The sequence below is a fragment of the Haemaphysalis longicornis genome, unplaced genomic scaffold (assembly GCF_048455015.1).
Source record: "Haemaphysalis longicornis isolate Haplotype H1 unplaced genomic scaffold, Haemaphysalis longicornis Haplotype H1 scaffold_3, whole genome shotgun sequence".
Lineage (NCBI taxonomy): Eukaryota > Metazoa > Arthropoda > Arachnida > Ixodida > Ixodidae > Haemaphysalis > Haemaphysalis longicornis.
Genome location: NW_027526335.1, coordinates 22,155,006 through 22,182,562, shown reverse-complemented (window position 1 = coordinate 22,182,562; position 27,557 = coordinate 22,155,006). Strand labels below are relative to the sequence as shown.

General features: G+C 45.8%; 2 protein-coding genes and 1 pseudogene across 3 annotated transcripts; 2 read left to right on the top strand and 1 right to left on the bottom strand.

The window, feature by feature from the left end:
- The first annotated feature begins 826 nt into the window (after window positions 1-826).
- Window positions 827-25,783, top strand: Rnrl (Ribonucleoside diphosphate reductase large subunit). Of its 2 annotated transcripts, none has more exons than XM_077702591.1 (18): window positions 827-1,024; window positions 1,263-1,351; window positions 1,640-1,817; window positions 2,659-2,759; window positions 2,843-2,902; window positions 11,455-11,494; window positions 12,656-12,818; window positions 17,990-18,131; window positions 18,218-18,301; window positions 18,700-18,941; window positions 19,849-20,050; window positions 20,340-20,486; window positions 21,407-21,628; window positions 21,954-22,030; window positions 22,119-22,254; window positions 23,023-23,118; window positions 24,121-24,306; window positions 24,816-25,783. In XM_077702591.1, the coding sequence occupies exons 1-18, from the start codon at window positions 1,006-1,008 to the stop codon at window positions 24,966-24,968; spliced, it is 2,337 nt and encodes a 778-aa protein (XP_077558717.1). In that variant the 5' UTR covers window positions 827-1,005; the 3' UTR covers window positions 24,969-25,783. The 2 variants fall into 2 exon arrangements, with proteins under 2 accessions (XP_077558717.1, XP_077558716.1); XM_077702590.1 differs by lacking the exon at window positions 827-1,024 and adding an exon at window positions 1,120-1,165.
- LOC144174122 (zinc finger BED domain-containing protein 4-like) lies at window positions 13,277-17,648 on the top strand (annotated as a pseudogene).
- On the bottom strand, window positions 25,765-27,528 carry LOC144174123 (uncharacterized). Its single transcript, XM_077702592.1, has 8 exons — window positions 27,196-27,528; window positions 26,994-27,043; window positions 26,893-26,937; window positions 26,752-26,822; window positions 26,532-26,634; window positions 26,157-26,186; window positions 25,937-26,089; window positions 25,765-25,853 (listed from the first exon to the last, which is right to left on the bottom strand). Exons 1-8 carry the CDS (start codon window positions 27,212-27,214, stop codon window positions 25,797-25,799), a joined length of 528 nt encoding a protein of 175 aa, XP_077558718.1. The 5' UTR covers window positions 27,215-27,528; the 3' UTR covers window positions 25,765-25,796.
- Between the last annotated feature and the right edge of the window lie 29 nt (window positions 27,529-27,557).

Genomic DNA, 27,557 nt, shown 5'->3' with positions numbered 1-27,557 from the left:
CGGCCCGGAGTTGACCCCTCGCGGTGCCATGCTGGCGGCAAGAGCACAGTAAGTGCTCGAGCGTCTCGGACGCTGTGCAGTCGGCGCACGTTGGGGACGCCCGGCGGCCCTGCTGGTGCAGGGGGGCTCGAGGCGAAGCAGCAGCGACCTAGTGCCGTGCTAGTGCGGTAATTCTTTAGAGGGTACTCTGCAGGCATGGAGGAAGAAAAATGGGGAAGAAAAACTTTTCTTTCCTCCATGTCTGCAGGGGATCTTCACCACTACCCCGGAAGCTACACTTATAGATTTGGTACACTACACTATGCTGCATGTTCCGCCCACAAATTATGAAGTACCTGGATCCGTCTCTGATCCAAATCAACCTAATAAGCTAATGGCGCAAATGGCAGGAAAAGCGTCGGCTACTTATGCGCAGCGCAATTTTGCACTTCGTGGCACGCGGTTACTCAGTTCGCTTGCAAAGACGCCACTCTATCGGTCGGCCTCGTGCTTTAGAACTTTAATAATGTGCCTATTATTTATGTCGTCAAGCAACTCGTGTAATAAATAATTTCACACGTTCTCATGCTTGCGAACATGATTACTTGCGTTGAGCTTGCGGCATTGAGGCTTGCGGACGTGTTTGCATCCCCGCCATTGCGCGGGTTTCGCTTTCTATGGGAAATCCGGGAGAAGAACGTTGCTCCGTCTATGCTCCGTCACTTCACTTACTACAATAAAATTTTAAGTGGCGCTGCATTTACAATTTTTTAAAAGTTATTAGTGATTTTGAGGCGAGAAAATTATCACTGAAAGTGTGTAATAAATTTGAAGGGAAATATGGCTTGTGGGTTGGCAGCACTGCTCGAGCAGCTGTTGTCGCTGTTGTTACGTTTGTTAATGTTCTTTCAGTGCGGGGCGTAAGCAAAGGACGTTTTTGGCGCCTTTTTCACGCCGGCTGCTTTCGCGCGCAAACGTTCCGTTGTGTCCTCCCGTACGTGTCCGGACAAGCAGGAGGTGGAGAGGATGTTCGTCCTTAAAAGAGGTTAGTTTCTGAGTTACCTGATAACTGCTGCTGTTGGAGAACCGAAAGCCCGCGGAGTTTTGTAGCAGTATTTGCGCAGCAAAGTTGTGTTCAGTCTTCCGTCTCCTACCATGCCGACCTCGAAGGCACTCCTTCCGCGCGGTGCAGGGTTCCCAGATTTAAAATTTCTCGTTTGCTTTCATGTTTTTGTGCTGTGAAACAGTTTTCTTACGTGGTATTTTCTTCTTCCCACTTCAAGACAGCCGAAAGGAGCCTGTGCACTTTGACAAAATCACATCAAGGATCCACAAGCTTTGCTATGGACTCAACATGGAATTTGTCGATCCGGTAAGAGCGAAAAAAAGCTTTGCGTTCAAACTGGGCTGCGAGAAACATGTTCCCCATCTTCTGAAATTTTTATTCCGTTTCTTGTGCGTGTATCACTTTCAGGTGTGCGGTAGTGACCGTTAGAACCTCCTTTGTGTCATCACAATCTCGTCTAGAGCTTTGTGCGTTTTGTGTTCTCTTAAAAACGCCTGGTCAAAGAAAAGAGAAACAAAGAAAAAGTTGGTTTTATGGAGTACTTTACGACTACAGTCTTGAAAACCGCTATCAACAGAGTTCTTTTCTTTCCAGTGCTCCATTGCACAAAAAGTAATCAACGGACTTTACCCCGGCGTCACCACTGTGGAGCTGGACAATTTGGCTGCTGAAACAGCAGCTACCATGACGACGAAGCACCCGGACTACGCAATTTTGGCCGCCCGAATCGCCATCTCCAATTTACACAAGGAGACGAAGAAAGTGTTCAGTGGTAAGGGCCGAACTTGTGTTGATGAATAAATCCGAAACTCTTAAAACGTAAATATGTTTGGAAACTCCCAATTATTTTAATGCTACATTAATAATGATGTGCCTCATGACTGCAATTTATTAAAATTTCGCAGGTTCAGAGCTAGTGATATTGGTACTTCGATTACTTCATATGTTAGGTATTGTGTGTTCGGTTAGTTTTGCCACGTTGAGGTGCACCATCCTGTGTAATTTAGTGTATGAAATCTACAAGTGCAGTTTTTGTTGGTCAGTTACGGTGAAATAAAAGTGCTGCAAGGACAAAGGACTCATGATAGATAAGGCGTGGCGTTGTGAAATTGCAAGCATTAGAGAAACGGCAGAATAGTTTGTTTACTGGCCACCAATGAGGTTCAAGAGACAGATTGATGTAAAAATTGGGCTTCTGAGCTTTTAACTTTTGCTGGTCTTCATGGCATCAAAAATATAGCTCAACATCGCGCTCTGACCATTCAGCCACATATTAATTTTTTGTGTGTGTGTTCTACAAATGCAATTGATTTTATTTTCTTCCAATCAGGAAATGACAGACCATTTTTTTCCCAAGCTTCAGTGGGGCTCAAGGGTTGAACTCGCACTAGAGCTTTCTTAGCAGCACAAATTGCTGCAAGTATGTTCTGCCCAGCTAACCCTCTTGTTCTATCATGTTCCACTGCTGGGTGCTCTTTACATGCCAGCTGAGCTATTGTGCCTAACTTTTTATTTTATGCGATACTGAACAAGTAGGCGTCCTCTTAGCTACTCCTCTAAGTATTTCTTTTTTTGAAAAACTGGTTGACACTGTGCCCTCCGTAATGTTGCAGAGGTTGTGGAGGACCTGTACAACATGGTGAATGCACGGACAAGGTTACGGTCACCCATGATCAGCGATGCCGTGTACAAGATTGTCATGGACAATGCTGAAGTGAGTGGGAGCCTGCTACTGCCTCTGCTAACTTCTTCACTTTGCCCTTGTGTCACCTGCTAACACAACCATTCTTCTTCCAGTTTTTCAACTCTGCCATTATATATGACCGAGATTTCAACTACAACTACTTTGGCTTCAAGGTAAGTTGGCTGAAGAAAGGGTCTTGTGCGATGCTTCTCGAGTGTGTCATGTGAATTAGATGGTATGGCTGCAGAGTTTTGCATGCATTTTCAGCTAGAGAAATTAATAAAGTGACATGTTAATTAAATTACCTTGAATTCATAGTTCCTGGCTGGCTTGGTTGGGACTGGTGTTTTTCTTTTTGTCATAAGTTGAATTGGTTAATGTTTGAAGTTGTAGCCATAGAAAAGAAAAATCTTATGCTTCTGCAAGTGAATGAGCGTGTCACACTGTGCTTTCTAGTCTTCTGTTAGTATCTATCTGGTGCAAACAAAAGAAAAGCATTGACATAGAAAACAAATGCTATTTCTAACAGATTTATTAGGAAAAGGACACAAATATACACCGATAGCATTCTAACATTAGTGAAGCAGGGCAGTCTGATTGCACAATCTCAAGTCACGCGTGACCAAGAATTTCTTTTGTTGATGAACTCGAGGACGGCATCTCGTGTGAGCTGATATCTGTGTTGTGCTATTGTCTTCTCTGCCTGTGCGCACCTATTGTCCTATCTGCCCTCTTTGCTGATGCACACCCATTGACTCTGATAGCCGTTTCGTGTATTCTTTCTTTTTTTGTTCTTTTGAATTTTATTTATTTTCCTTGTACAGCCACGATCAAAAGTTTACGGACCAGGGAAATGTCAATTTTAGGTTATTTCTCTTCCTATAGCAGCCCGACAGACTGTCGAATGCATGCAAGATGTCGTATAAGTACTGAACTAATGAAAACGACCGCACATAGTACTCCGGGCTGCCGTGTGGCCGAGAAATAACTCAAAATTGCTGCTTTCGTGGTCCGTAAACTTCTGCTCTAAGGTGTACCTCTGGGAACAGGTTGCTCGTTATTTGTTCACACATGAGCTTAGTTTTGAGCGTTCAGACAGTTCAGTTTCAGCGCTGTGGATGTGTTATTGGCGGATATATGCGTTTTTTCCTGATCAATCCTAGCTGGAAGTAGCACTTGTCCATGTTGTTCGTTAGTCATCCCTCGCCTTAAATACCGTGCTTTACACATTGTGAAATTGCAGTACTAACTCGCCCCAAAGTTTGCCTTGGTCATTGAAGTAAAGTCTAGGTGATGATTTTTTTTTTCTTGTAGTACTTTTATTCCTGGCTGTGGTTGAGGAGTGTGTCTAAAACTGCATTTTCAGCAACTAGAATGGAAGCTGCTTATTTTTGAGCCTTCACTTCCATGCAAAGCAGCAAAGGCATTGGGGTCCATAGCTAAGCTTGGTTACGAGGCAGGTCGTAGTGCAGGCCTAGGAACTAGTGAAACCACCTTAGAGCATCCCAGCACAATTGCATGCATAGCTCACTTTCTGCCACCACCATGAAACCTGTGTGTTTTTTTTTTTTTTTTTCTGTCATTAATTTTTTATAGTATATGCTCCTCGCATGTTTAGTATAAAAATCGCAAAATAAGTTAGAAAAATTAGTCGATATAGATCAACAGTAATGTGTATTTCACATGGTATAACTGGGGAAAAAACGACGTTGGAAGCTATCTTTGAACCTTGTAATTCGACAAAGGGCTTGTTACGAAGGTGGGCATTGGTGGTCATGGGGGGTATCTGAATGTAAATTTTTTGGCTTCAAAGCAAATTTATCACTTTTTTATATCCTACATGTATATAGAAAAGGAACATTATAGGATACAAAAAATTCAGCTTTGCGTGTGATGTGGTCAGAAAACCAGGAATTCTCGCACTATGTCTGTATGCAGCTAGGCTTTCTTATCTAGAGAGTGTTGACTGAGGCAGCTCGAGTGCGTCCGTGTTATCAGGCTGCGCAAAGAAAAGCACCAAGGCATGGTTGGCCCAATGCCACGGAGATTGGAGGGACTTAATAAGCACTTTCCTCTTACCCTTAAAAGTCAACTCCACTCTTTTTTTTTTTGTCCAAATATGATCCAATAAGTAATTTATGTTCTTAAAATCACCATGGCGAAATCCTAAGCCCTGTAAACACACAGAAGACTAGGTACTGTCGTTCAAAGTAGTTCTGAGCAGACTGATACCCCTGACACACGGGCGCTTAACTCTTTCGCTACCGCCGGAAAATTGACTAATTTTAGGGGTCCAAGAAAACATTTTTTTTCCTGCTAAAAAATTGGTTAGGCACTAACTGCAGGAACACAAAATGCAGATTATTTAACGGCCTTTCCAATAACACCAGTTTTTAAAGGTTTTTATATATCATAGTTGTAAAAAAAAATATCAAAATCAAAATTTTTGTCAAGTTGTCGAAAAAAATGACAAAAAAGAAGTTGTGTTTATCAAACCACTGGTAGTAGAAAAAAATTAGAATATACATTTTGTAGGGAAACATTTCAAAAACACGCCCTAGAAAAAATGTCGACTTGCGTGGAACAGTTTGTCAGATTTAAAAAAAAATGTTAGCATGCACGGTGCTCAAGTCATGCGGTGAAGCCCAACCTCCAATTCAAAATGTGCAATTTCGGGTGGTTTCCTGGCATAAACCTGGCGGTTTGTCATTATCAGAGGCACCAATTTGCCCTCACATAACGTAAAAACATCATGTCAATGGCTGACTTTTCATTTACAGCGAGCACAATATTTGGGACTAGCACGCGATGTGGAAAAAAACATGCATGAAGTTGAAAACGGAACGCCGTGGCTGATGCTTGTTGTCGTTCACGGTCAGTTCTCTCAAAACATAAAGCTGAGCTTTATTATCATCTTGTTACTCACAATTGTAGCCTTGCTCGCAAAAATGAGGTACGGTGAGCTAGAATCGTGCCCTGCGATCTTTGGCCAAGTAGCAGTTGCACGATGAAAAAGATCAGCACAACGAGCCTCCTCTATTGCAGCGCCACCTAACATTTTCAAATGAAACAGTACAAAAACTTCTTGGAAACTCCGTCCGAATAGACAGTTTAACTAATCAGCAACATTAGACACCCGGATATACCCTCGCATGGAAACGAAACTGGAAGTCGAACAGCTGGCAGTGTAAGGCCGGTTTGAAGCGCTGTCCTCGGCGGAACAGATATCTGGCGACTGGGTGTGATCTTTTGACTTGCATCTGAAGTTCTTATCGCAGAAATCGGGTTGGGGGGGGGGGGGGGGGGGGGGAATCAGGAGCGCCGTGCTTTGTTCGAGGATCAGTCGCGGACACTCCAGGCGCCATGGCAGGTAGCTTTGAAGTTGGGTAACTGCGTAGTAGCGCTAAATATGAATTTCGCGATGCAGAAACGAAACCGAAACTGTTGTAAACTGTTTGCGAATGGTCCTGGGGTAAGTAGAACTACCACAGTACTTAGAACAACGTGCGCAAAGGAAATAAAACTGCCTAAAACCATAATGTAGCTTTGCAACCAGGCACTGCTTGACATTTTCAGACGACTTCTGGGATTATTATTGTCAGAGCGCGAACCGGATGATTGAAAATCGTTTGCTAGTTCCCCATTCACGCCCTGATAGCAAAAAACAAGCGCTGGTGCAGAGTAATTACGAGTTGCACGCATTCTTCGTTGGTAGCAGTGACGTGTGATGACCACGCCCCTTTTCCACACCCAGGTGATTCAAAAGCGTGTCAAAAATCACGTTTCCGTAGCAAAAATGAAAACAAAACTGATTTTGAAAGGCCATTTTCTGATCTAACTCCGAACAGCTTTACTTGTTCGAGAAAGGCGTGAAACGCTATGAAAAGGCGCTCCCAAAAGTATTGATGAAATTGATCGATTTTGATCGGCGCGGTAGCGAAAGAGTTAAAAGGCCTTTGCAGAGAAGGACTGCTACCGAAACGGCGTTCGCCTCGGTGACACACGACAAAGGAGAATCTCCTTTACCGCAGTGGGCATTTTCCATAAGGGGTGTTCGCCTATCTCCTTTCCCGGACGAAAAGGAGCAGCTAGCGGCGCAGCCTCGTAAACAGGCGCTTGCAAGTCATAAGCTTCTGAGAACCTAATGAGACGAAATGTGATTTCCTAATACTTTCATAAATTATTCAGATTGCAATGAAATTAAATTGCACCAAACAAGCCCAGTCGTAATGTACTTTTGTAAACATCAACCACTGTTGCCGGAATAGGCATGAAACATAGGCTAAACAAGCACTAAACCATTGCTCCTTAATACAAATATGTGAAATTACCTTATTATTTTTTCTAAACAACAACAAAACGCACGGTTCCTCTCTAAAATAATAAATAAGATCTATTAGCCGTACTCTATTTTTGTTATTGTGCATGCTTTTTCACAGAACTGCTAGCGCCACTTTATGGTGTGTCAGTTACGGGAACTACATAACGGAGATTGGGGGTTACTGTGTGTCAGGAGCGCCACTCCTTTCCACAAAATGTCTTTTGATGTGGAAAAAGGGGTTTAGTTTAAAGGAGATTTAGCGTTGCCGTGTGTCACAGGTATGAAACAAGTTCTGAGCGGCCTGTGACGGAGAAGAGGAACCTGTCCTGTGGAGCTTGCGCTTCTACAGTGACTTGCACGGCGCTCTGTGTGGCGCAGGGATGCGTCCGCCAGAGGTTTCTGTGCTACACCACCATGCTGTACCGCAGTCGGCAGCACATGTTTAAAACTAACCGCATCAGTAGCAATAGCCGCTGTTTTTTTTTTTTTTTTTTTTTTTTTCAATGATTAGAAGCCTACAAACTATAAACGCGCTTGCAATGATTCTGGAGTTGGCAAAACTTTTTTTTATTTTACAATAATACCTTCACTCCAGAACGTAGCACGGAACCCGAACTTGCCTGTACATTTATTATTCCCATTGCGTCTGTCACAGAAAAAAGACAATATTTTATAAATTCTTGATCACTTGCACTTCTGCGTTCAGTATTTGCTGTATTCGGGCTGACACAACGCCGCCTCCACCCCCAAGACCTCTCGGAAAGTTCGATGACCTAACTAGAGTTGTTCTACGCGCAGGTATACATATTTGTGCGGGAAAATCTGCCTTGCTCGCGGTAACAAATACATCCACATGAAGATCGGCCATCGTCTTCGCGAAGTGTGAAAGCTAACAAAATTGTTCCTCTCCTGAGCGATAAACATCTTTTTTCAATCCCGAAGAACGTTACTTACTTTTGTACTGTGTTAGATTGTTTATTTGAAAGTAAAATGTTATCAACTGCGCACGTCGCCAGTAAAAGTAGAAAACAGTGGCAGATAGGTAAATTTTTTGGCGTTTTATTGCACCATCTAGCTGTAGAAGCTGACATGGTTTTAGACCAATTTTACAATTCGATCCTCGATGTGCAGCGAGGTGAAAAATACTGGGCTGATATTAACAAAAATGTGCTTTACGTAATGATATTGTAAAAATTGTTTGTGATTGGTCTCTGCCCTTGCGAGGCTTGTACACCTAAAAAAATTACACCATCTCCCCATAGGGGAACCCTGAGTAGTATGCAAAGCAGGCATGGGGTCGACTGAAGTTCCCATTAGTTTTCAGTTCGTCGTTTGCGTTGACGTTCAGCTTCGCATGCCTTCGTTGTATCAGTAGCTTCTTGACGTAGTTTGAATGAGTGAGGGACATAAGGCGCGTTCGTAGTACATACTCCCGTCTCGGTTTGTAGCGCAGTGGGAAGAGCGCCACGTACCTCTCGTTGCGGCCAGAGAGTCATGGGATCGAAACCGGGCGCCGCCTAACTTTCTTTTTATAGTGGACTGCGCTGACGTCGGGCCAAACGCTGACGGGGCTGAGGAGACGCGCATGTGCAGTAGATTGCAGACGGTGGACAACGACGAGGGAGGGAGGGATACAGCCCTGAGCATGAGATGCTTCGCATCTAAAAAACAGGGGTGAGACAGCTGCGCATATTGTGCACTTTTGATACAAATCTGCTTTCCTGCGCCAGGCTGCTCCGAAAGCTTGGAAATTGCAAAAATTGCGCCAAACTGCTCCAAAACAATCTGAGAGCCAAGGAATTTAACGCTCCCGCCAGTTTCAGTGGGGAAAAATGCTTACTGACAGCATAATTTTCCAGCACCCCCAAGGTGATCCTGTTTGTAAAAGTTCAATTGATTGATCATACAATAAAACACCCGCATAAAATTGTCCCCAAGATAGTTTTTTCGAAGGTCACCATGTCGGGTTGCACATGTTATATTCTGTAAGTTTTTTAAAGTTTTCCCATTGAAAACAATTGCAAAGTCCTGTAGAAAAAATACGTATGTGTACTCGGGCGACAAACTACTGGTGAAAATTGATGAAAAGACGGCAATTTTCGGAGCGCCGTATATCTCCAGAACGACATTACTGAGCGCCGCCATGTGGTGAATATTGGAAAACATGGCCGTCGGGCGAAGCAGTTGCTCGTGGTTCAGGCAGAGTGCTCTTCGCCGATTTCTACTGTGGTTTTGGTTATGGGGGTGGCTGGGTTTTCATTTAGTCGTTTGATCTGTTGAGGAAAGTTGCGTGACTCGAAGAGCGGGAGTTCATCAAAAACAACGTGGGGCCCGTGAATTCGCCGTGTTTCGGCCTTGAGTGAGAGGCACTGTGCGTGCTTGAAGTGAAATTTCGGACTCATTGCGGTGTTTTAATAAAACGCTGAGTTATTGCTGCCTTTGACAGCGAGCTTGCGAGTGGCGGAAATGGGACGATCGACACTGCAGAAGTGGCGGCGCAGGCTACATCGCCGCAAAATGTTCAAGCAGTGGCCGATAGCGGGACGGGCTATATTGCACGCTAGTAATAGTGGTTTATCTATCTGAAGTGAAATATAATGCCAAGAGGGAGGTGGCTAAACATACCAACGTTATTCAAATTGCGATCGTAGTGAATGCGCACCTTGGGGATGGAAATGGGAGGACTGGTGGGGTGCGAAGGTTGTCACCTCACTTTGCGCAACTTTTGTCATACATCTACAATTGTGTGTAAAGCCGAGTCTAGGATTACAAAAATAATAATTTCAGCGTTCACATGACAATGAAAATGCCTTAGTTTTTCGATTCAATGTTTTCAACGACACTCCATGCTATCTATGCATAGCGCCTAAGAATTTATAAATGGCTTGTAAAAAGGTTGTGCAGTTCGTGCCTTGTGATACTCTAGTACAAAAAACTTCATTGAAAGGCTGTTTCAGTGTTATGTACGTTGAAAACCCATTAAAAAGTGCACTCCCCCTCGAGTTGCCAAAAATTTGATTTTTAGGCTCCTAAGATGACGTGATAAATGTCATCATTCTGCTCCAAATCAAGGTTCTTCTGCTCCAATATCGAGATTTCGCTGCTCCAAAAACTGCTCCCAAATCTGATTCAGCTGTCTCACCCCTGAAAAAAGCAAAAATAAAGAAGTTAGATGACAGTCTAGGTGCCAGCTAACCAAAGCTGCTTTTTGATATCGCACGAGCAAGTAGCTTTGTAAATCTGGACCAGCTTTTTTACTGGCATGCCAGGAATTGCTACTCCGGCAGTTATTCTGATGCAAAAGTAACTGTGGGACGGGTCTTGATTGATAGCAACGCGATGTCTGAATTGCACCTAACTCCATGTCAAATGTTAGGGGAAGTTCTTCCGTAGAACTAACGATGTGAAACACGACGCTACCATGCGCGTTCGGAGGATGCTGTGAGCGGCCGCCGGTAATGGCCGCCGTTTCTTACAGTTTCGGTTCTGAAAACACCAATCTTCACAAGCCATTTGCCTCGCGAGCGTTCATGCTTGAAGCACAGTATATTGAATTTCGCACTCTCTTTATGTGTACTATTACATGACATTACTTGTACGTTGTCGGAAATTTCAGTGCAGTTGGCCTTTAAGCCGGACATAACCGGCGTATTGTGGAAAAGCCTGTCACCGCTTGCATGTGTGGTCTGCGGAAAGGAAATGAACGATTAAGCACGTTCTGTTGAAATGCATCCATCCGAATCTATGCTGGGGAAATATTTGCCTTCATGGATTTTCAAGATTTAACGGTTATAACGGAGAAAGTAAGCTATAAAGCTGGTGGAGGAAAAGCATAAAGGACGATATAGCGTAGGACAGCTAGTACCTGTTATGGGCAGAATTTAATTTGAGCCTGCCATTAATTGCAGTGCTAAAATTAACGGGGGAAGGTTAAGTACAACCTTGTTATTGATAGGTGAAATTTAATCAGATTAGGAGCAGGTGGTTGTTGCTGGGGGGTTAAAGTTATCACAAAGATTCAACCCCCTGTTATGGGTACATTCCTGCAAGTGGCTGTTTATGCTTTTGGTGTTTCTGCTATGTGGGTGCTGTGTTTGAGGCTGGTACTCCTATTTGCTGATATGGACAAACTTGCCTTGTGTATGAGTGATCCTTAAAAGATGCAAAAGTAATAAGCACTTGACATTTTGTGAAGCCCTAATTGCTGAAAGTAATTTATATCAGTGGCATAATTAGGTTGCTCAGGTAAGCTAGTGCAAGATTAATTCAAAATGTTGTTCTTCATTCAGTTTCTGTCACTGAAAGCAGAGTTTGAGGCAGTGTCGTTTTAATGCCACTATGACTAAATACAGCCGAGATGTAAGGCACAAAAAAGTCTTCTCTGAAATCCTTGTTTCTTTCCAGACCTTGGAACGTTCCTACCTGCTGAAGATCAACGGAAAGGGTAGGCACCAACACTCTTCAAATACTTTCAGTCTTCAAAACTTTCCTTTTCTCCTGTGCATTATCTGAGTGGTGATAAGTTTTCACGGTGGTGTGTGGTGTCAGCTTCACGTAACATTGCAGTCTTACGGACCATCTGTATGCTATGCTCACACACAGCCACCCATCCTCAGTTTAGGGGAGCTTGCAGCTACTCTGTGGGGTTTGGGGCAGTTGCACGAGGAGTGCTGATCTTTTGCTTAAAGTTTTTCACTAAAAAGAGAAATTGATCTTGAAGGAAATTTAACTTCTCACTTAACGAGAACAGAGTGCCAGAAAAACCATCGAGGCCACTGTGGTCTTGCTTAATTAAAAGCTTTTCTGTAGCTTTGCTTGAGGGAAGAACTTGAGGTGGCGGGTGTTGTGTTACCGCCCCTCTCTCCTTTCTCCTGGGTAGGGCAAAGAGCCCTTTTCAGCAAATTTTGATGCGCGAGTTCTATTCATTTAAATGGGGTACTCGTGTGGGTATGCGAAAGACTTGACTAGCAAATTAGGCATCTCTGCTGAGTGGCAAGCTCCACGCCAATAACTTGTCAGTGTACGTAACAAGGTTTTGAACAGTATGATGATTGGATTTTGATGGCCTGTACACATTAGGATTCCCTTCGCCGTCTTAGGTGATGGAGCCTGTGTTTGCAGAAGGGATCAAATGTTACCGTACCAGGCCAGCGTTAAGTATGCATGAAATGGACCACAGATGTATTGTACCCTTTGTAAGCGCAGCATGGGAGTCCAGGTTTCTTCACTTGGTGAAGTGCTGTGAGGCGATGCAATGAATTGCAGCTTAGTGCGTCTCCTTTGGTGCATAAGATATCGATTCAGTGTTCTGAATTCTGTTCAGTGTTCTGAAGTAAGTGAAGAGATGGAAAGCTTGACAAGCCAAGTGGTGGGGCTTACGACAGACAGACAGACATCGTGCTTTTTTAAACCTAAAGATAGACTTTGAGATGGCTGACATATGAATAAGCTTTTTTGTTTTTGTTTTTGTCTTCCTCTAGCACTTTTTTGTGAGTGCGAAAAATAGTTCAGTATTCACCTTCATTAGCTAACCACTTTGTATACCGTTTCATGCTGCACATCACATGTGCTGTGACGGTAAGCATGCGGTTGCTTCTCGTTTCAGTGGTTGAGCGCCCGCAGCACATGCTGATGCGAGTGTCCATTGGAATCCACGGCGACGACCTGGAGGCCGCACTTGACACGTACAACCTCATGTCTGAAAAGTGGTTCACGCACGCGTCGCCAACACTGTTCAACTCGGGAACTCCCCGCCCACAACTTTCGAGGTACTTGTGTGCACTTCCTTGAAATGCCTCATTTCATTTGAAGTTGGCTCATTATTTTAGTGCTCCTTATTTTGGTAATCTCAATTGTTTATGTCTTGACTTTGGACACCTTAGCTGCAAGTGTGCTAGCACAGATACAGTCTACGCTCGTTACAGCGGATCCGGCAACAACGGACTTTCGGTTACAACAGACCATTTCTGTTGGTTTGTCTGGTCCCCATGCATTTTAAAATGGAGTCCGCTCCGTTCACAATGGACCCGGCTGGAGCAGACTATCGGCTACAACAGACTAAATTTTAGGCGAAAATTGTTTCGACTGAAAGTTTATAGTGGACTTCCGCGGTGCCGGCACCCGATGTGTTTTTTCTTTGTTTATTTTTGCAAGAAAACTGTTATGTCTGGCAACATTGCTGGCAGCCGGGTCATTGGCGCAGCCAAGCCAGGCCAGTGGCTTTTTTTTTTTTTTTTTTTTTGCGATTAGCGGCATGAGCAGCAGGGTAGCTGATTTCACTGTCAGAAATTAAGCGTAATTAACGCTATTGAACATGGGGAAAAACAGGCCAGCATCGCCAGAAGTACAGGCTTGTCTAAGCAGACAGTCCGCTCTACCGTCAAGAACAAGGCCGCTGCCGATAAACGCAACTCCGGTGAGATTGAAAACAGGGATATCGAATACTCGAAGTGGTGCACTCGGAGGAGAGTCTGCCCGTCAGTTTTTTTATGTAATAAAAAACTCTGGTTCAGTGAAGTTCGGCTTTTATTATTCCTACGCATGCATCGTTCCCATTCCGTTCGGTGAAAAAGGTAAGAAATGCCTCAAGTAGGGGGGTTGTTCCCCATCCATTGTGTGCAATCTGCCGGTAACTGTGTGCAGTCCAACTGGTCTAACTTTCGATTTTACAGCTGACCGTCATCAGATTATTTCATTACAGCTGTTTCAATGACCAGACTAAAATCGCTAAAAATGTGGGAGCTGCCTTGAGGGAACGTCAGGCAGCAATCCAATTTGTTTGACGAACGGTTTCGGGAAAACCTGCCTCGTCGTGAGGGGATTTAAAAGAGCCTAGCTAATGTCCATGGCCACGAATGATGTTTTATAGCAGGTTAATAATTGCGCCTAGTTATATTCTTGCTATATTTGCTCAACTTATCATGCGTCTTTACTAGAGATGGGCGAATATTCGACAAATTCGAGTATTTGATCGAATATTTTATTATTCGAATTCGCTTCGACTCGAATTCAAGCATTCGAAAATTTCGAATTATTCGGCGTCACCGAATACGCTGGCATGGTCTTCGAACGTTGGCACGGACTGCAAGTGGCACAAGCAAAGCGGCAGTACAGTGTAGTGGCACGCAGCCAGCCATTCACGTATAGCTGCTGTCAGTCCTATCGCCATCACTACCACGTTTTGCTTGAAGGTGGGAGATAGAAGTTAATCCAATCCATTCAGCACAGTTCTATTTCCAAAATGGCGTCAACGTCATTTGGCGCGTCGGAAGACGATTCACGCTCAACGTTCGCAAATCCAATATGGAAATACAGTGAAATTTCAATATAACGAACTTCAGGGGACCGTGGAAAATTGCTCGTTATTCTGAAAGGTCGTTATAGTGAAAATCGCAAAATTTAAGAAAACAATTAGTATTTCAATGCCTAAAACCACCTACGTGTACAGCAGTGCATCCTTGGAGTCATTTTTCACAAAAAAAAAATGCACTAGTGATCATGAAACAATGCACGTTTATTTAAAGTGGTTGGCGATTTTCATCTAGCGCGAGTAGCACAAGCTTCCTAGCACGAAGGACTCAAACACTTACACATTCCTGGGGAGTGAATCAGTGGCCGTGCGGTTTTTCCCCGGACATGTGCGGAGTTTTTGTATGCTGTCCACCACATCCGCAGTCGTCACGTGCTCGTCGTAGTTTTCGAGTGCTGCTGCGGCACCCTCAAAGGCATCGTTGTTCATGCCATCCTCGCTGCCATCTTCACTTCTTCATCCTGAACGCTCACGGTCTGGGCAATGTCCTCTGTTGTCAGCTCCGCTGATGTCCGTGAAGATCCAGCAAGCCACATGAGCAGCGGCGGAACTTAGAAAAAGTTGGGGTGAGCGCGAATAGCGCGGCCGCGGCTTTCGGGACGGAGAAGGCTACCCATGCTTCATTTGTTCTCTTCTCCTCACCTTTTTTCTCCTTCTTGCATCAGCTGCCGCATTCCGCGGAGCAAGTTGCAAGACGTCCTCTTCTTGGCTGCGCTTTGCCGTGTCGTCTACTAGCACACTGCCCCGGTTGCCGCGATTGTTTAACGGACTTCTAAGAGTCTCCGGCCTTGAAAATATGAGTTCGTAGTACTGAGGTGTTGTTAACATGGCACGGAACTAAATAAAACGATCGTTATTTTGAAACGTTCGCTATTCTGAAGTACGTTGTAGTGAAATAATTTTACATTAAAACTATAAGCAGTCGGTGTGGGATTTCTTAAACGCTCGTTAATCTGAAAAGTTCGTTAATGTGGTGTTCGTTGTACCGAAGTTTGACTGTACTACTCCAAGTTTCCCGGTGGTGGCACAGCGCGGTGCGAATCGTGCCAGTCGGTTTTGAAGACCCCGACCGGAACGACTACAACGCTAGTTGTAGTCGTTCTTGCAAGCGACACCCTTGCAAGTACAATGCTTACTTATCCGACCGCCAGCGTAAAGTAATGGTGGCCTCAAAGCGGAGCGCGGGAAAGGAAAGCTCGTCTCCGGTTTCTGTTGCATCCATTTTCAAGCCAAAGCTCCAGCCGACGTCCCCAAGAGCGAAAGAGATGACTCGAAGAATCGCCACTTTCATTGCCCACGGCCTTCAGCCGTACAGTGTGGTCGAAGCTAAAAGCTTCGTGGATATGATCAACTACACAATGCCCGAGTATGTCATCCCTTCTCGAAATAAGTTTTCAAGGACGATTATTCCAGACTTATATGCGGCGAAGATGAACGAGTTGAAAATGGTGTTGCGGGAAATTTTCTCCCAGGGAGTAGAGTGCTACACGCTCACAACGGACGCGTGGACGTCGCGAGCGGGCGGCAGCTACGTGAGCGTGACCGTTCACATGCTGGATCGTAACTTTGTGCAGCATGCGTTTGCCTTGGCATGCAAAGCAATGCCAGAAGGTCACACGGCAGACAATATCCTGCTTTTTCTTCAAGTGGTCGTAAAAGAGTGGGACCTTCCCGAAGACATCCCTACCTTTGTTGTCACGGACAATGGAAGAAACTTTGTTTCGGCTGTTGCCAGGTCGTCGTGGGAGGGACTGCAGCGTTTTGGACACACTCTTCAACTGTGCATTAGTGATGCAAAAAAAGAAGTCTCAAGTTTTGCCCTACTCTGTGTGAAATCAAGGTCCATCGTGGGACACTACAAGAAAAGCGCGCGAGCACGAGGCAGGCTCCTCGAAATACAGAATGACATGTACATGCCGGCCCTTGAAGTTTATCCAAGATGTCCCAACCCGCTGGAACAGCGAGCATGCAATGTTGGCAAGGCTGCTAAAGCTTTGGGCTCCTATTTCTGTTGAGCTGTCGGAGTCAGACTCGGTGGAAAATCTGAGCGCGCAAGAGTGGAAGCTGATGAATGCCATAGTCAGAGTGCTTCAGCCCTTAGAGCAGGCTACTGCCGAGCTTTCTGCAGACCACTATCCAACTCTTTCACAAGTTATTCCACTCTTGCACTGCACGCGTGTGATGCTTGAGGACCACGTATCAGACGAAGCAGCACCTTTTGCCTTTAGTCTCTTGCGCAGTCTTTCGACACGATTCCCCGACATCAAGATGGCCAAAGTGCCAGCACTTGCCATGCTGATTGACCCACGCTTCAAGAGCATTGCTTGTGTCTACTGTGGAAAAGCTTTTGCCGTCGCAGCAGAAACAGGACCAAGGATGTTCTGTCGTGCCAGAATCAGCAATGGGTGCAGCAAGCACTGTGTGGACTATTTTTTCTACACTGAGCTCTACCGCATGTCAAGAAACTGACAATGGTCATACCGCTAGGCAAGTCTGCGACTACCTGAGTGCACCGCTGCTGCCTCGAGCAGAGAACCCATTGGACTGGTGGAAAGGTCGTGGGAGCCAATCGTACCCAGCCCTGGCTAAAGTAGCTCAGAGGTACCTCTCCATCCCAGCCACTCAGACAAGAAGTGAGAGACTGTTCTCAACTGCAGGCAGTGTAGTTAGCAACAGACGGGAGCTGCTTCTCACAGAGCATGTCGAGCAGCTTGTTTTCCTTCATGAGAACCTGTAACTGTGCCATCAGCTGTTGACACGAGATGTGCAGCATTTGCAGTGCTCCTATTATTTTTGTAACGTGAACGTTTGATGTTACCTTCCCCCAGTGTTCATAAAATAAAAGTGCATGAACACAGTTCAGACTCACGAAACTTATTGTATGAGTATCAGTTACTTAAGAACGTGCATTTTTACGATTAATGATTATCATTTTCCAAAGTATGTGAGAAAAAGTAGTAATGATATTCGAACTATTCGATTCGAAATTATTCGAGAAAAACCACCATTCGCTTCGAATTCGATTCGAAGCAAAATTTCACTATTCGCCCAAGCCTAGTCGTTACACTCTTGGCCGCATGCGCTAGGCCTTCTCCAAGTGCCGGGGCTAAGCTTTGGAAACGGTGTTTACGCGATTCTTTGCCCTCACGTGAACACTGTGCAGAGGTGTTGCAGGCATTTAGAAAGACCAAAGTGTATGTACTATGCATATGCAATGTCGATCAAAGTACCCACTTTTGGGCTCATACCCCCCCCCATCCCCCCTCCCGCCCTCTCGTCGGATACTGCATACTTGGGCTACAGCGGACGTTTTTTTCCGGATTCAGAGGGTCCGTTGTAACGGGCGTAGACTGTATTGGAGTTCTTGGTGATTGGTTCGGCACGTGTAGGCAGAGAAACTGTTTAATTTGCAGTATTGTTCAGTTTGCTGTCGAATACTGATGTGGCTCTACTTAGTGGCATCAGTGATTGAAATTTTGTTACGCCAAGAATGAGAAGAAAACTGGGAGTACTTCCACGGCAATCATCTCTTATGAGTAAAGTGACCAGACGTCCCGGCAGCCCGATTGGGGGACGGCCTTTTGTACCACCTATGGTAGAAGGAAAACGGGGTGTAATTGCGGTGTGCAGCTGCTTCTTGCTGGAGATGAAGGAGGACAGCATTGAGGGCATCTACGACACCCTGAAGCAGTGCGCACTCATCTCCAAGTCTGCCGGGGGCATAGGCGTCAACGTGCACTGCATCCGCGCCTCGGGCACCTACATTGCCGGGGTGAGTGGCTGCTGCCTTTGTTGCCGTTGAGTGGCGCTGCCTGCGTTGCCCATGGTGCTGAATTGGCACGTGGCCTCATTGTGCAGACCAACGGTACATCCAATGGACTGGTGCCCATGCTGAGGGTCTACAACAACACGGCGCGTTACGTCGACCAAGGAGGCAACAAGGTACGCGACCAATTGTTGCGTGGCTCGGTCGGGATAATGAAGAGTGTCCATCCACTGCAGCCGTGCCAATATTTGTTCTGTCGTCAATTGAAACATGTGCACAATTTGGCTGTATCAACTTCTGTTCACGAATCATTTGTTGCGAAGGGCACTGGGGTTTTGTTGTGAAAGAGTGTGCGAGACCAGTCTTTAGTGAAGTGTATTATTCGCTTTGAGAACCACTTTTTTCGCGAGACCAGTTGTACTCAACGACTTCAGTACTCGTTTTTAGCTCTTGAGATTGACCTGGCACTTTACGTAGCATTGGCTGCTGACACTAGCGGCCAACGCTAATTTTGCTTTATTGTGTATTGCCATGAAAAGATTGCCGCGATCCTTGTTTCCTCCTCCCCTGGCAGAGGCCCGGTGCGTTTGCCATGTACCTGGAGCCCTGGCACGCGGACATCTTCGACTTCCTCGAGCTGAAGAAGAACACGGGCAAGGAGGAGTCGCGTGCACGGGATCTGTTCTACGCCCTGTGGATCCCAGACCTGTTCATGAAGCGCGTTGAGGAGGACGGGGTCTGGTCGCTCATGTGCCCCCACGAGTGCCCCGGCCTGCACGAGGTGTACGGAGACAAGTTCGACGAGCTCTACACCCAGTGAGTGGTGCTGCCTCTCCCTCTGTCTGCTGCTTCCAACAACGGGGGCGTTCCGCTCTTCATGAGAGGGATTGCACTTTTAACAACCATGTGGTACAAGCTGAATTGGCTTAATCCCAACAAATCTTGTGTGAGACAACCCCATGTTCTTTTGATCACTTAGTGCTGAAACATTCAGTTGTTGTTGATTCCAGTGCTGTTTGAAAATGCCTTTCTGAAGTCACTGTTGTTAGAATCAACAGCTCTCAAATATGGAAGCACCTAATAAGAGGGTTCTTGGAAGAAGCTCAGAGGCAAGTGAACGCTTTTCAAACCTTGCTAGACAATTGGCAGCGCCTAGGCAGTTGAGGTAGAGTGCTAATGATAGCAGCAACCATTGTTTAAGCTCACAGATATTTTTTTTTTTTTTTTTAGTTACCACAGCAAATTTCTTGGCACATTAGAAGAAAACACGGAACTTTTATGGAAATGTTGGTAAAACCACAGCATGGGCGACAGGGCAGAATTAGACCACACAAGCACTGACTTCCAACTGAAACCTTATTGAGGAAATCAGATACATAGTACATGGAGTGAAAGTAATGAAAAAAAAGAAAAAGTTGTGTTAACAGCTGAAATGTGGAAAACGTGTGTAAATAGATGCATTTATGCGCAGATTGTGTGAGAAAGTGAATTTTTTTTGGCAACAGTGCAATGGAGGCAATACTCAAGGCACTCGTGCTCCAGTCTCGTAATCTGGGATACTCTGTGTATACATGTGTATGTCACTTCTTAAGTCAAGTTTCGTTTCAAAGTCCGTGCTTGTGTTTTCACCTCCTCTTTGTTTCTTCAGTCGTGCAGTTCCTGCAAGCAGGCTGTCTTGTCACTGGGGAAGAGGACTGCGTATATTTCTCTCTCTCCTGTGCAGGTACGAGGCTGACAAGCGGTACCGGCGCCAGGTGCGTGCGCAGCACCTGTGGTCGGCCATCCTGGAGTCCCAGATTGAGACGGGCACGCCCTACATGCTGTACAAGGATGCCTGCAACCGCAAGTCCAACCAGAAGAACCTGGGCACCATCAAGTGCAGCAACCTCTGCACTGAAGTCGTCGAGTACACCTCCCCCGATGAGGTGAGCCTTGCCAGGAAACACCAAAGTGAGTTGGAAACATGGCCTAATAATTACCTTAACACATGAGCATTTAGAATGCTTCAGTTATGCTCTGAGTCGGCTGATTTGTGCACATTTTTTTAGTGGGAAAAGTGCATTCGAAAGTGCCGCTGTGCAGTTCTGTGGAGTAGCTCGGGGAATCCAAATGGGGTGGGAGATAGTATTTCGGTAGCCCTGTAGCAGCCTCAAAATGCCTTTTTGCTCAGGGGTGCCCTCCTTTTAATTAAAAAGGTGCCCTATTGCCTTGCAGGTCGCTGTCTGCAACCTGGCGTCTATAGCCCTGAACCGGTTTGTGAAAGATGGGAGCTTCGACTTCCAGAAGCTGCGCGAGGTCAGCCAGGTCATCACCCGCAATCTCAACCGCATCATTGACGTCAACTTCTACCCGATTCCCGAGGTGTGCCTCTTTTTCACTTCTTTTGTTCGAGTCTTGCCTTGTTCACAGTGACCGAATCTTTAGATCTCTCCCGAGCACCAGAGGTGTGCCCTGTCCAGCTTGTGGGTGTCCGACCAGCTTTGGCTGGTGGAGCGGGCTGCAGTGGCTGGCAAGGCTAATGGGGTTCTGCAAGACTCCATGCAAATTTGGCCCAGAATAAAATGTTTATCCTCCTCCTCTAAAGTAAAATTAGACACCAACACCTGCATCAGCCTGAGATTCGACATGCGAATATGCTGTTCGTGAAAGGAGCTGTTGGCAATACGGAGTCGCAACGTTTCTGCCATTCGACCTCTAGAAATCATCGCAAAAAAGGTCCACAAAGTGTCCACACATCCTTACATCACTCCCATGCACTGACATTTACACTTACTTAGGCCTTCTTTCTGAAGTCTGCGCAACCCTGTGGTGCCTACACAAGTAGGAGCCAGGACTGCGGTGCACCCGCATCCACTATTTTGGTGTCGGACTTCAGATTTTCCCTCACACTTTTTCCCCTCATGTTAACGTCTAAAGGCGTCTCCTGCTGCATTGACTTGCTTGCCACATTGTGCCTAGCAGAAACACTTGGTCATACAACTTGTGTACCGTGGCCACTTGCATAGCAGCCAGGGTATGCTGGCACCCAGCTGGAGAAGAGGCCATTGCCGGAGGCTCCATTTCTGAGTACATGCCCTCATCTTGTGGCAAATCAGGCAAAAACTTGTACCATTGCTGGCCAGCTAATCCCAGACGGCTGCGTGGCAGAACTTGTGTTAGCGGCCAAAAAGCATCGCCGAAAGGGGATACATCACAGCTCCATTGCTTGAGTCCGACACTACGTAACTAGTGTTGTGATGTCCCACGTCCGTGGCTAACCCTGCTGGCACCTTTCTGTGCAGGCCAAGCGGTCCAACATGAGGCACCGGCCCATCGGCATCGGTGTGCAGGGTCTGGCGGACTGCTTCATCCTGCTGCGCCTGCCCTTCGACTCCGAGCCAGCCATGCTGCTCAACCGGCAGATTTTCGAGACCATCTACTACGGAGCTCTGGAAGCCAGCTGCGAGCTTGCCCAGCGAGATGGGCCGTACGAGACCTACAAGGGGTCGCCCGTGTCCGAAGGGGTGGGTGTGGATGCCTGATCCATGAAGACTGCGCCGTGCTCAACTTTGTATTTAGTCTGCATCACTGACAACACCTAGGCTTCACCGTGCTCAAATTTGTATTTAGTCTACATCGCTGACAACATCTAATTGTATAATTTGTAGGCACAAGCAAACGAGTTCCATCAGCTGTTGCTCGCAATATCTGCTGTAAATTTTACCTTCGCACTTTCACGCTGACAAGGGCTTCGAAACATTCTGGCAATGTTCGGTCAGTGTGGTACATCTTGGTCACCGCGGGCTGCTGTTTCTCCACGTAGTCATCTCGTGATGGTTTTCTCTCCAGATCCTGCAGTACGACATGTGGGGAGTGACACCGACCGACCTCTGGGACTGGGCAGCCCTCAAGGAAAAAATGGCCAAGTAAGGCTCTTGTCAATGTGCCCAAGCCTCGAGTGGTACCCCATGTTGGTGTTGCTTCGGCTCTACAATGTGAAGTTGATTTGTGCAGGCATGGCGTGAGGAACAGCCTGCTTCTCGCACCCATGCCCACGGCCTCCACGGCTCAGATCTTGGGGAACAACGAATCCATCGAGGCCTACACGAGCAACATCTACACACGCCGTGTCCTCTCCGGCGAGTTCCAGGTACCTCGCTCTTTCTCGCACGCACACATTTTTCGTAATGATCTCACTCCTGCTTGTGACAACCTGTTAGACATTGCTGTCTGTTCAAAGTACCTTTTGCTTAGCTAAGCAGAGCACATATAAACACATCTGTATTGTTTTCTGTGAACTGATCAACATCACTTTTATGCTATAATTTTGCTTAGTGTGCATAACTTGCACTTTGACCTAGCCTGATAGTATTTTTAAACGAAGCACTTTGGGAACATGTACACAGTGTTCAATTAGTCTACTATAACAGAGTGTAGGTGCATGTTGTAGCATGAGATAACCGTGCAGAAGAAATATGTGCAATGTGCTAGTAGCTGTAGTAAAACTCCTGTGTATGTTACATTTGCAGTGAGTCTCTATAGGGCTCAGTGTAGTTCCACAATGTGAGTGTTGTAAAGACACAAAACAAAAAGAATCAACATGGAACCTAATCTCAATTTTTGCATTAGTAGTTGTTGTGCATGCTTTGTGATGATATAAAATGAACCATTAGTCATTAAATGTGCATTCAGAAAGTTAGTTCTCATTCTTGTAGCATAGTCTGAGTACCAGTTAGTACTTTAGGTCACAAGTTAGGTTGTGAATTGTGTGCGATGCCAGTTTTGCCTCCAAGACAAGTTAATTTCATTTCAGAACTGTCTCGTAAGTTGTACAACAACATCTATAGAGAGCTTGTTTTACTGCCCGGCTAACCTGAAATGGTACCAAGTATAGCATCCACTTGCCTTTTGTCCACAGGTTGTGAACCACCACCTTCTCAAGGATTTGACTGACAGGGGTCTGTGGAACGAGACACTGAAGAATGACCTCATTGCCAACAATGGCTCTGTCCAGGTTTGTGTGCACTTTTTTTTCCCGCGTCAAATCTCCTTGGGATGTGGGCGGCACAGTGCTACATTAGTATTTATTTGTACGAGCAATTTAAATTTTGCACCTATCCTGTTCGTGGCCCTGCATGCTGGCTTTTTCTGGCAGAGGCGAGAAACGCCCAGAGAAGGGGGCGCTATCTTTGAATGGTACCAAAATTCAAGATGACTGCTACAAAGATCCCTTGCCAAGAAAGAAACGGAATGCTCATGGACCTATTATTTTGCCAAAGAATATTAGTCATCGCTCTCAGAACCATCAAAAGACCCCTCTGAGTCACTCCCAAAAAAAGTTTTATAGGAATTCATGTGTAGGAATGCCCGATGCACCAACACAGGCAAAAGAGAAACAAGAAATGGCGCACAAAGATCGGGCTATCAGGCTGCTAACCAGGATTGAGTTGGATTATAGACTGGCCGTGTATAGACCAGTGTTGACTGGGTGCACTAGATCTCGGGGTGCAGAAGAGGGGGGGGAGGGGGCTTTGCCGGAATGATGTGGAAATTTGAAATTAGCAGTGGATTCACGTATAGGGAAGAGGAGGGGCTTGCACAGGTAGAGGTGCTTGTTTTCGGAATTTTACGGTATGCCTCTGAAATAGGATGCCTCGACTCTGAGCTGTTGTGTCCCTGGTCACTTTTTCTTTTTTTTTCTCAGATTAATTATGCCTTTGTCTCAAATGCCTACAGTGTTCATGCGGTATGGGTCCTCAATTGATTCCCACAATAGCTAATTGGCACAAGACATGCATGCCCCGCATTTTCGCATGTCATGCAAGTGTTTTTTGCGTACACCGGAAAGGGCATACACCGGAATGTTCAGAGCTTGTCGGCGTCTGTCTGCTTGCTGGAAGGTGCTGCCAAAAGAGTGAGTGAGTAGGTGGTGCTACCCTTACAAATAACTGTAGCGGCACATTTTGGGGGAACTGGCCGAGAGGAGAGAGAGAACGGTCATGCCGCCGTGATGCAGAACCTGGACATCCCGGATGACCTGAAGGCCCTGTACCGCACGGTGTGGGAGATCCCCCAGAAGAACGTGCTGCGCATGGCTGCCGACCGGGGGGCCTACATCGACCAGAGCCAGTCACTCAACGTGCACATTGCCCAGCCCAACTACGCCAAGCTCACCAGCATGCACTTCTACGGCTGGAAGCTGGTAAAGTGTGGCTTCCCACTAGGGCGGTTCCAAATGACTGAGGCAGCCACTGTCAGAACGATGGCGTGTCATGCCGTTCTCAAAATTTTGCAGTACCAGGCAGTTGTTTTGACTTGGACATGACCAGCTTCTCAGCAAAACTGTTCAGTGCACCTAATGTATTTTGTGAAGCATCACAGCTCACCTTTTCTTTGATAGGATGGGCGTGTTAACATTTCTGTGGCTAACGATACTGCAGCCTAACAAATCAAGTTCCTCAGCATTTTCAAAATCATGCCCTGCAGACTCATACCCATGCTGTGATAGCCAGCTCTTCCAAAACTGCCCTTGTTCAGGCCATTGAACTTCAACATCTGCATGTACTTGCACACACATACAGGGGCTTGTTGGCACGGGGGAAAAAGAAATCAGAACCCTGCAGGAAGGCATTTAATGCAATGCAAGAATGCTGCTTTCTTCTAGGTTTGGAAATAAGTGTGTGCTGCTAAGTGTGGTCTGTGTCCTTGCAGGGCCTGAAGACTGGCATGTACTACCTTAGGACCAAGCCTGCAGCCAATGCCATCCAGTTCACCGTTGACAAGAGTGCCCTCAAGAAAAAACAGCTCGACGGGATCGCGTGTTCACTCAAAAACAAAGACGAGTGCCTTATGTGCAGTGCATGAATGAGAACTGCCATTCTGAAGCAGTGCACCCCCATTCCGTCATCCATGTCAGTCCATTCGCTGCATTCAGGGATCGTTTTTAAAGACATCTTTGATCCTAGTTACCATTTTACTGTTTTGTGTGTTTGTCAAGTAACATTTTAAACCTCCGACATAGACCGTGTGGATCCCTCTCTCCCCCCCCCCCCCATTCTGCTTGCGAGATTTTTCTGTACATTTCTCCCCCTTTTTGTCACAGTGCTTTTGTCAAGACAACTGTATAGCAACTGGGAAGTACCCTCTATTTGTTTCTTGCATTTTTTTCTGCATTTATATTGCCCGATGCATTTTTGTCACGCCATACATGTCTTCATGTGACCACCATGTTTCCACCCAGTTCTTACAAGGTCTTTTTATGCTTGCGCACCATACTGCCCCTTAAGCAAGAATGGCACTTTTTGTGTTAAGTCGCCCCGTTTCCTTAGCAAGACATAGCTTTTAATTACAGCCCGTAACTTTAGTGAAAAAGAGGCTGGAAAAGTAAGTTCATCAAGTGTAGATGCCCATTTAATGTTAGTATTGTGACAAAATGTTTTGAATGCATTGTGTGCTTCTAAATAAGTGCCTGTGAATTATTTGGGTGCAACTTTTGGAAGTAGCGGTCACTTATTACTGCCCAAACTTGGGTTACATGGACAATGTCATGCGATGTGCCGCAAGAATTATGTTCTGCATTTGAATCAGCTGTCTATATGTTGACAATGCTTGGCCCCGTTGCTGCTCATTTTTGAGATTTTTTGTGGATAATAAAGTCTGGTTTTAGGTGCCACTGCAAATGCGCAGAAATGTTTATTTACATAGTGGACCTAAAGTTCCATGAAGTTCTTGCATGGTTGATGCAAACTTCTGCAATAAAATAGTGAAAACATGAGGTTCAACAACCCAACTGCTGAAATAAAGGACCTAGGGAGTTGCCAGAATGTCCATACCTGAAACTCTGAAATTGTAAGCTCAATGGTGTGACACGACTGGCAGCTGGAACAGTCTTCGACTGTCAGTTGCAGGATCACAAAAGGAGAGTTCAGGTTCTTGCACTGTTCAGACATGGCTGCAACGCCAACTTTCCATTTGACGTTCACCAACTGAAATGTTTTTATAAAAAAAACTTAACACCAAGGCACAAGTTTGCGGCTGGTTTTTCCGACTTGCCTTGCTAAGGGGACCGTTTGTTTTTCCGATCTGCAAGTACAATGTGGTATTAATGTTCAGAAGTTGTTTTTTGCAGTTGCACTCCTGAAAGCAGCGGTGCTACAGAAACAAAAGCTTGAATAATACGTGTATGTAATGTGTGCTCACAAACTATTTTAAAACAAACATTTGCTTCATGGTCGTTACTTTGATGCTCTGCACTGCTGTACCTAAAAGACTGGCCCATGTATGCCCTTGTTAAATTTTTTACGGAAAGAAAATAGGGAGACTGAATTTTTATTCAACACTGTACAGATGCGACTTGCTATGCGTCGTGAATCACTTTAGTTATGCCCAAGAAGTAACTGGTCCAGAGGGCTTGGAAAACGTACTTACATTCGTGGATGCCAATGATTTTAACAGGGCCACAACCTCGGGGTCGAGGCATAAGTCTTCAAGTAGGGACTTGGCGTTTGCCTCCTTCAAAGGCCGCAGTGACCTTTATTTCGGTAGGGAAAGAGTGAGTAACTAAAACGGCAAAGTTTCCCGTCGCCGCGGCCGAGCGACGGCTTTAAAATGAACACTTCATAATCCCAGTTTTTCAAAAGGCACTTACGAGACCAATTGCCTTGAGCCTTCAATTGCCGCTTGGAGGTCTTCAGGAGTTACGCCGCACGACTTCGCCTTCTGGAAATATTCCGCAAGCTTTTGCATCTGCTGCTGCACGCGCACTTCGCTCTACGGCATGCTACATTACCTCGTCGATGCCTATCGCCGAGTCGGGCCGCAAACACGATTGGATCTGGAGATGTGCATCAGTAAGCTCAACAGTTCGTACAGAACCAATCACATTCTTACCAGCGCTTTCTGGACTTCAACAGGGTGCTTTCTAATCAACTCTGCTGCGCCTGAAAGACGAAAGAAAAGAACCATGATGTATGTACTACGCCCCTCGACATTCCGTAGCGTCCACAAGCGCCCATTGTAATCGTGGTGCCCAGCAGTAGCTAAGCCATGTGCTTTATTGACAGAGTAAAAATGCGCCAGCAGTGTGCCATACCTTTGGTATCTTTGGCCATATCCGTCGCGTCCGTCGCTCACGAAACCGGCTAAACTTGCGCGGTGCTTCCAACACAGCCAAAACACTTCGACGTCACTTCGTGTGGTTGGATGAAGGGTGCCACTTTATCTGAATAACCAGCCTTTGCTTATCTATCGTGCGATAAAATTAAACAACGAATAATCACATCTTCACAGACCACAAAATATCGTAATTCAAGTTGCTTTAATGGTTGAAAAATGCTCGATACTAACGCACCCTTAAAAATGCAAGTAAATTCCGAAAACCTACGGCTAAGGAACTACCGACCCTTATGATTGGTCCGTTAAAATGACGTCACACACACACACATTAACCGGATG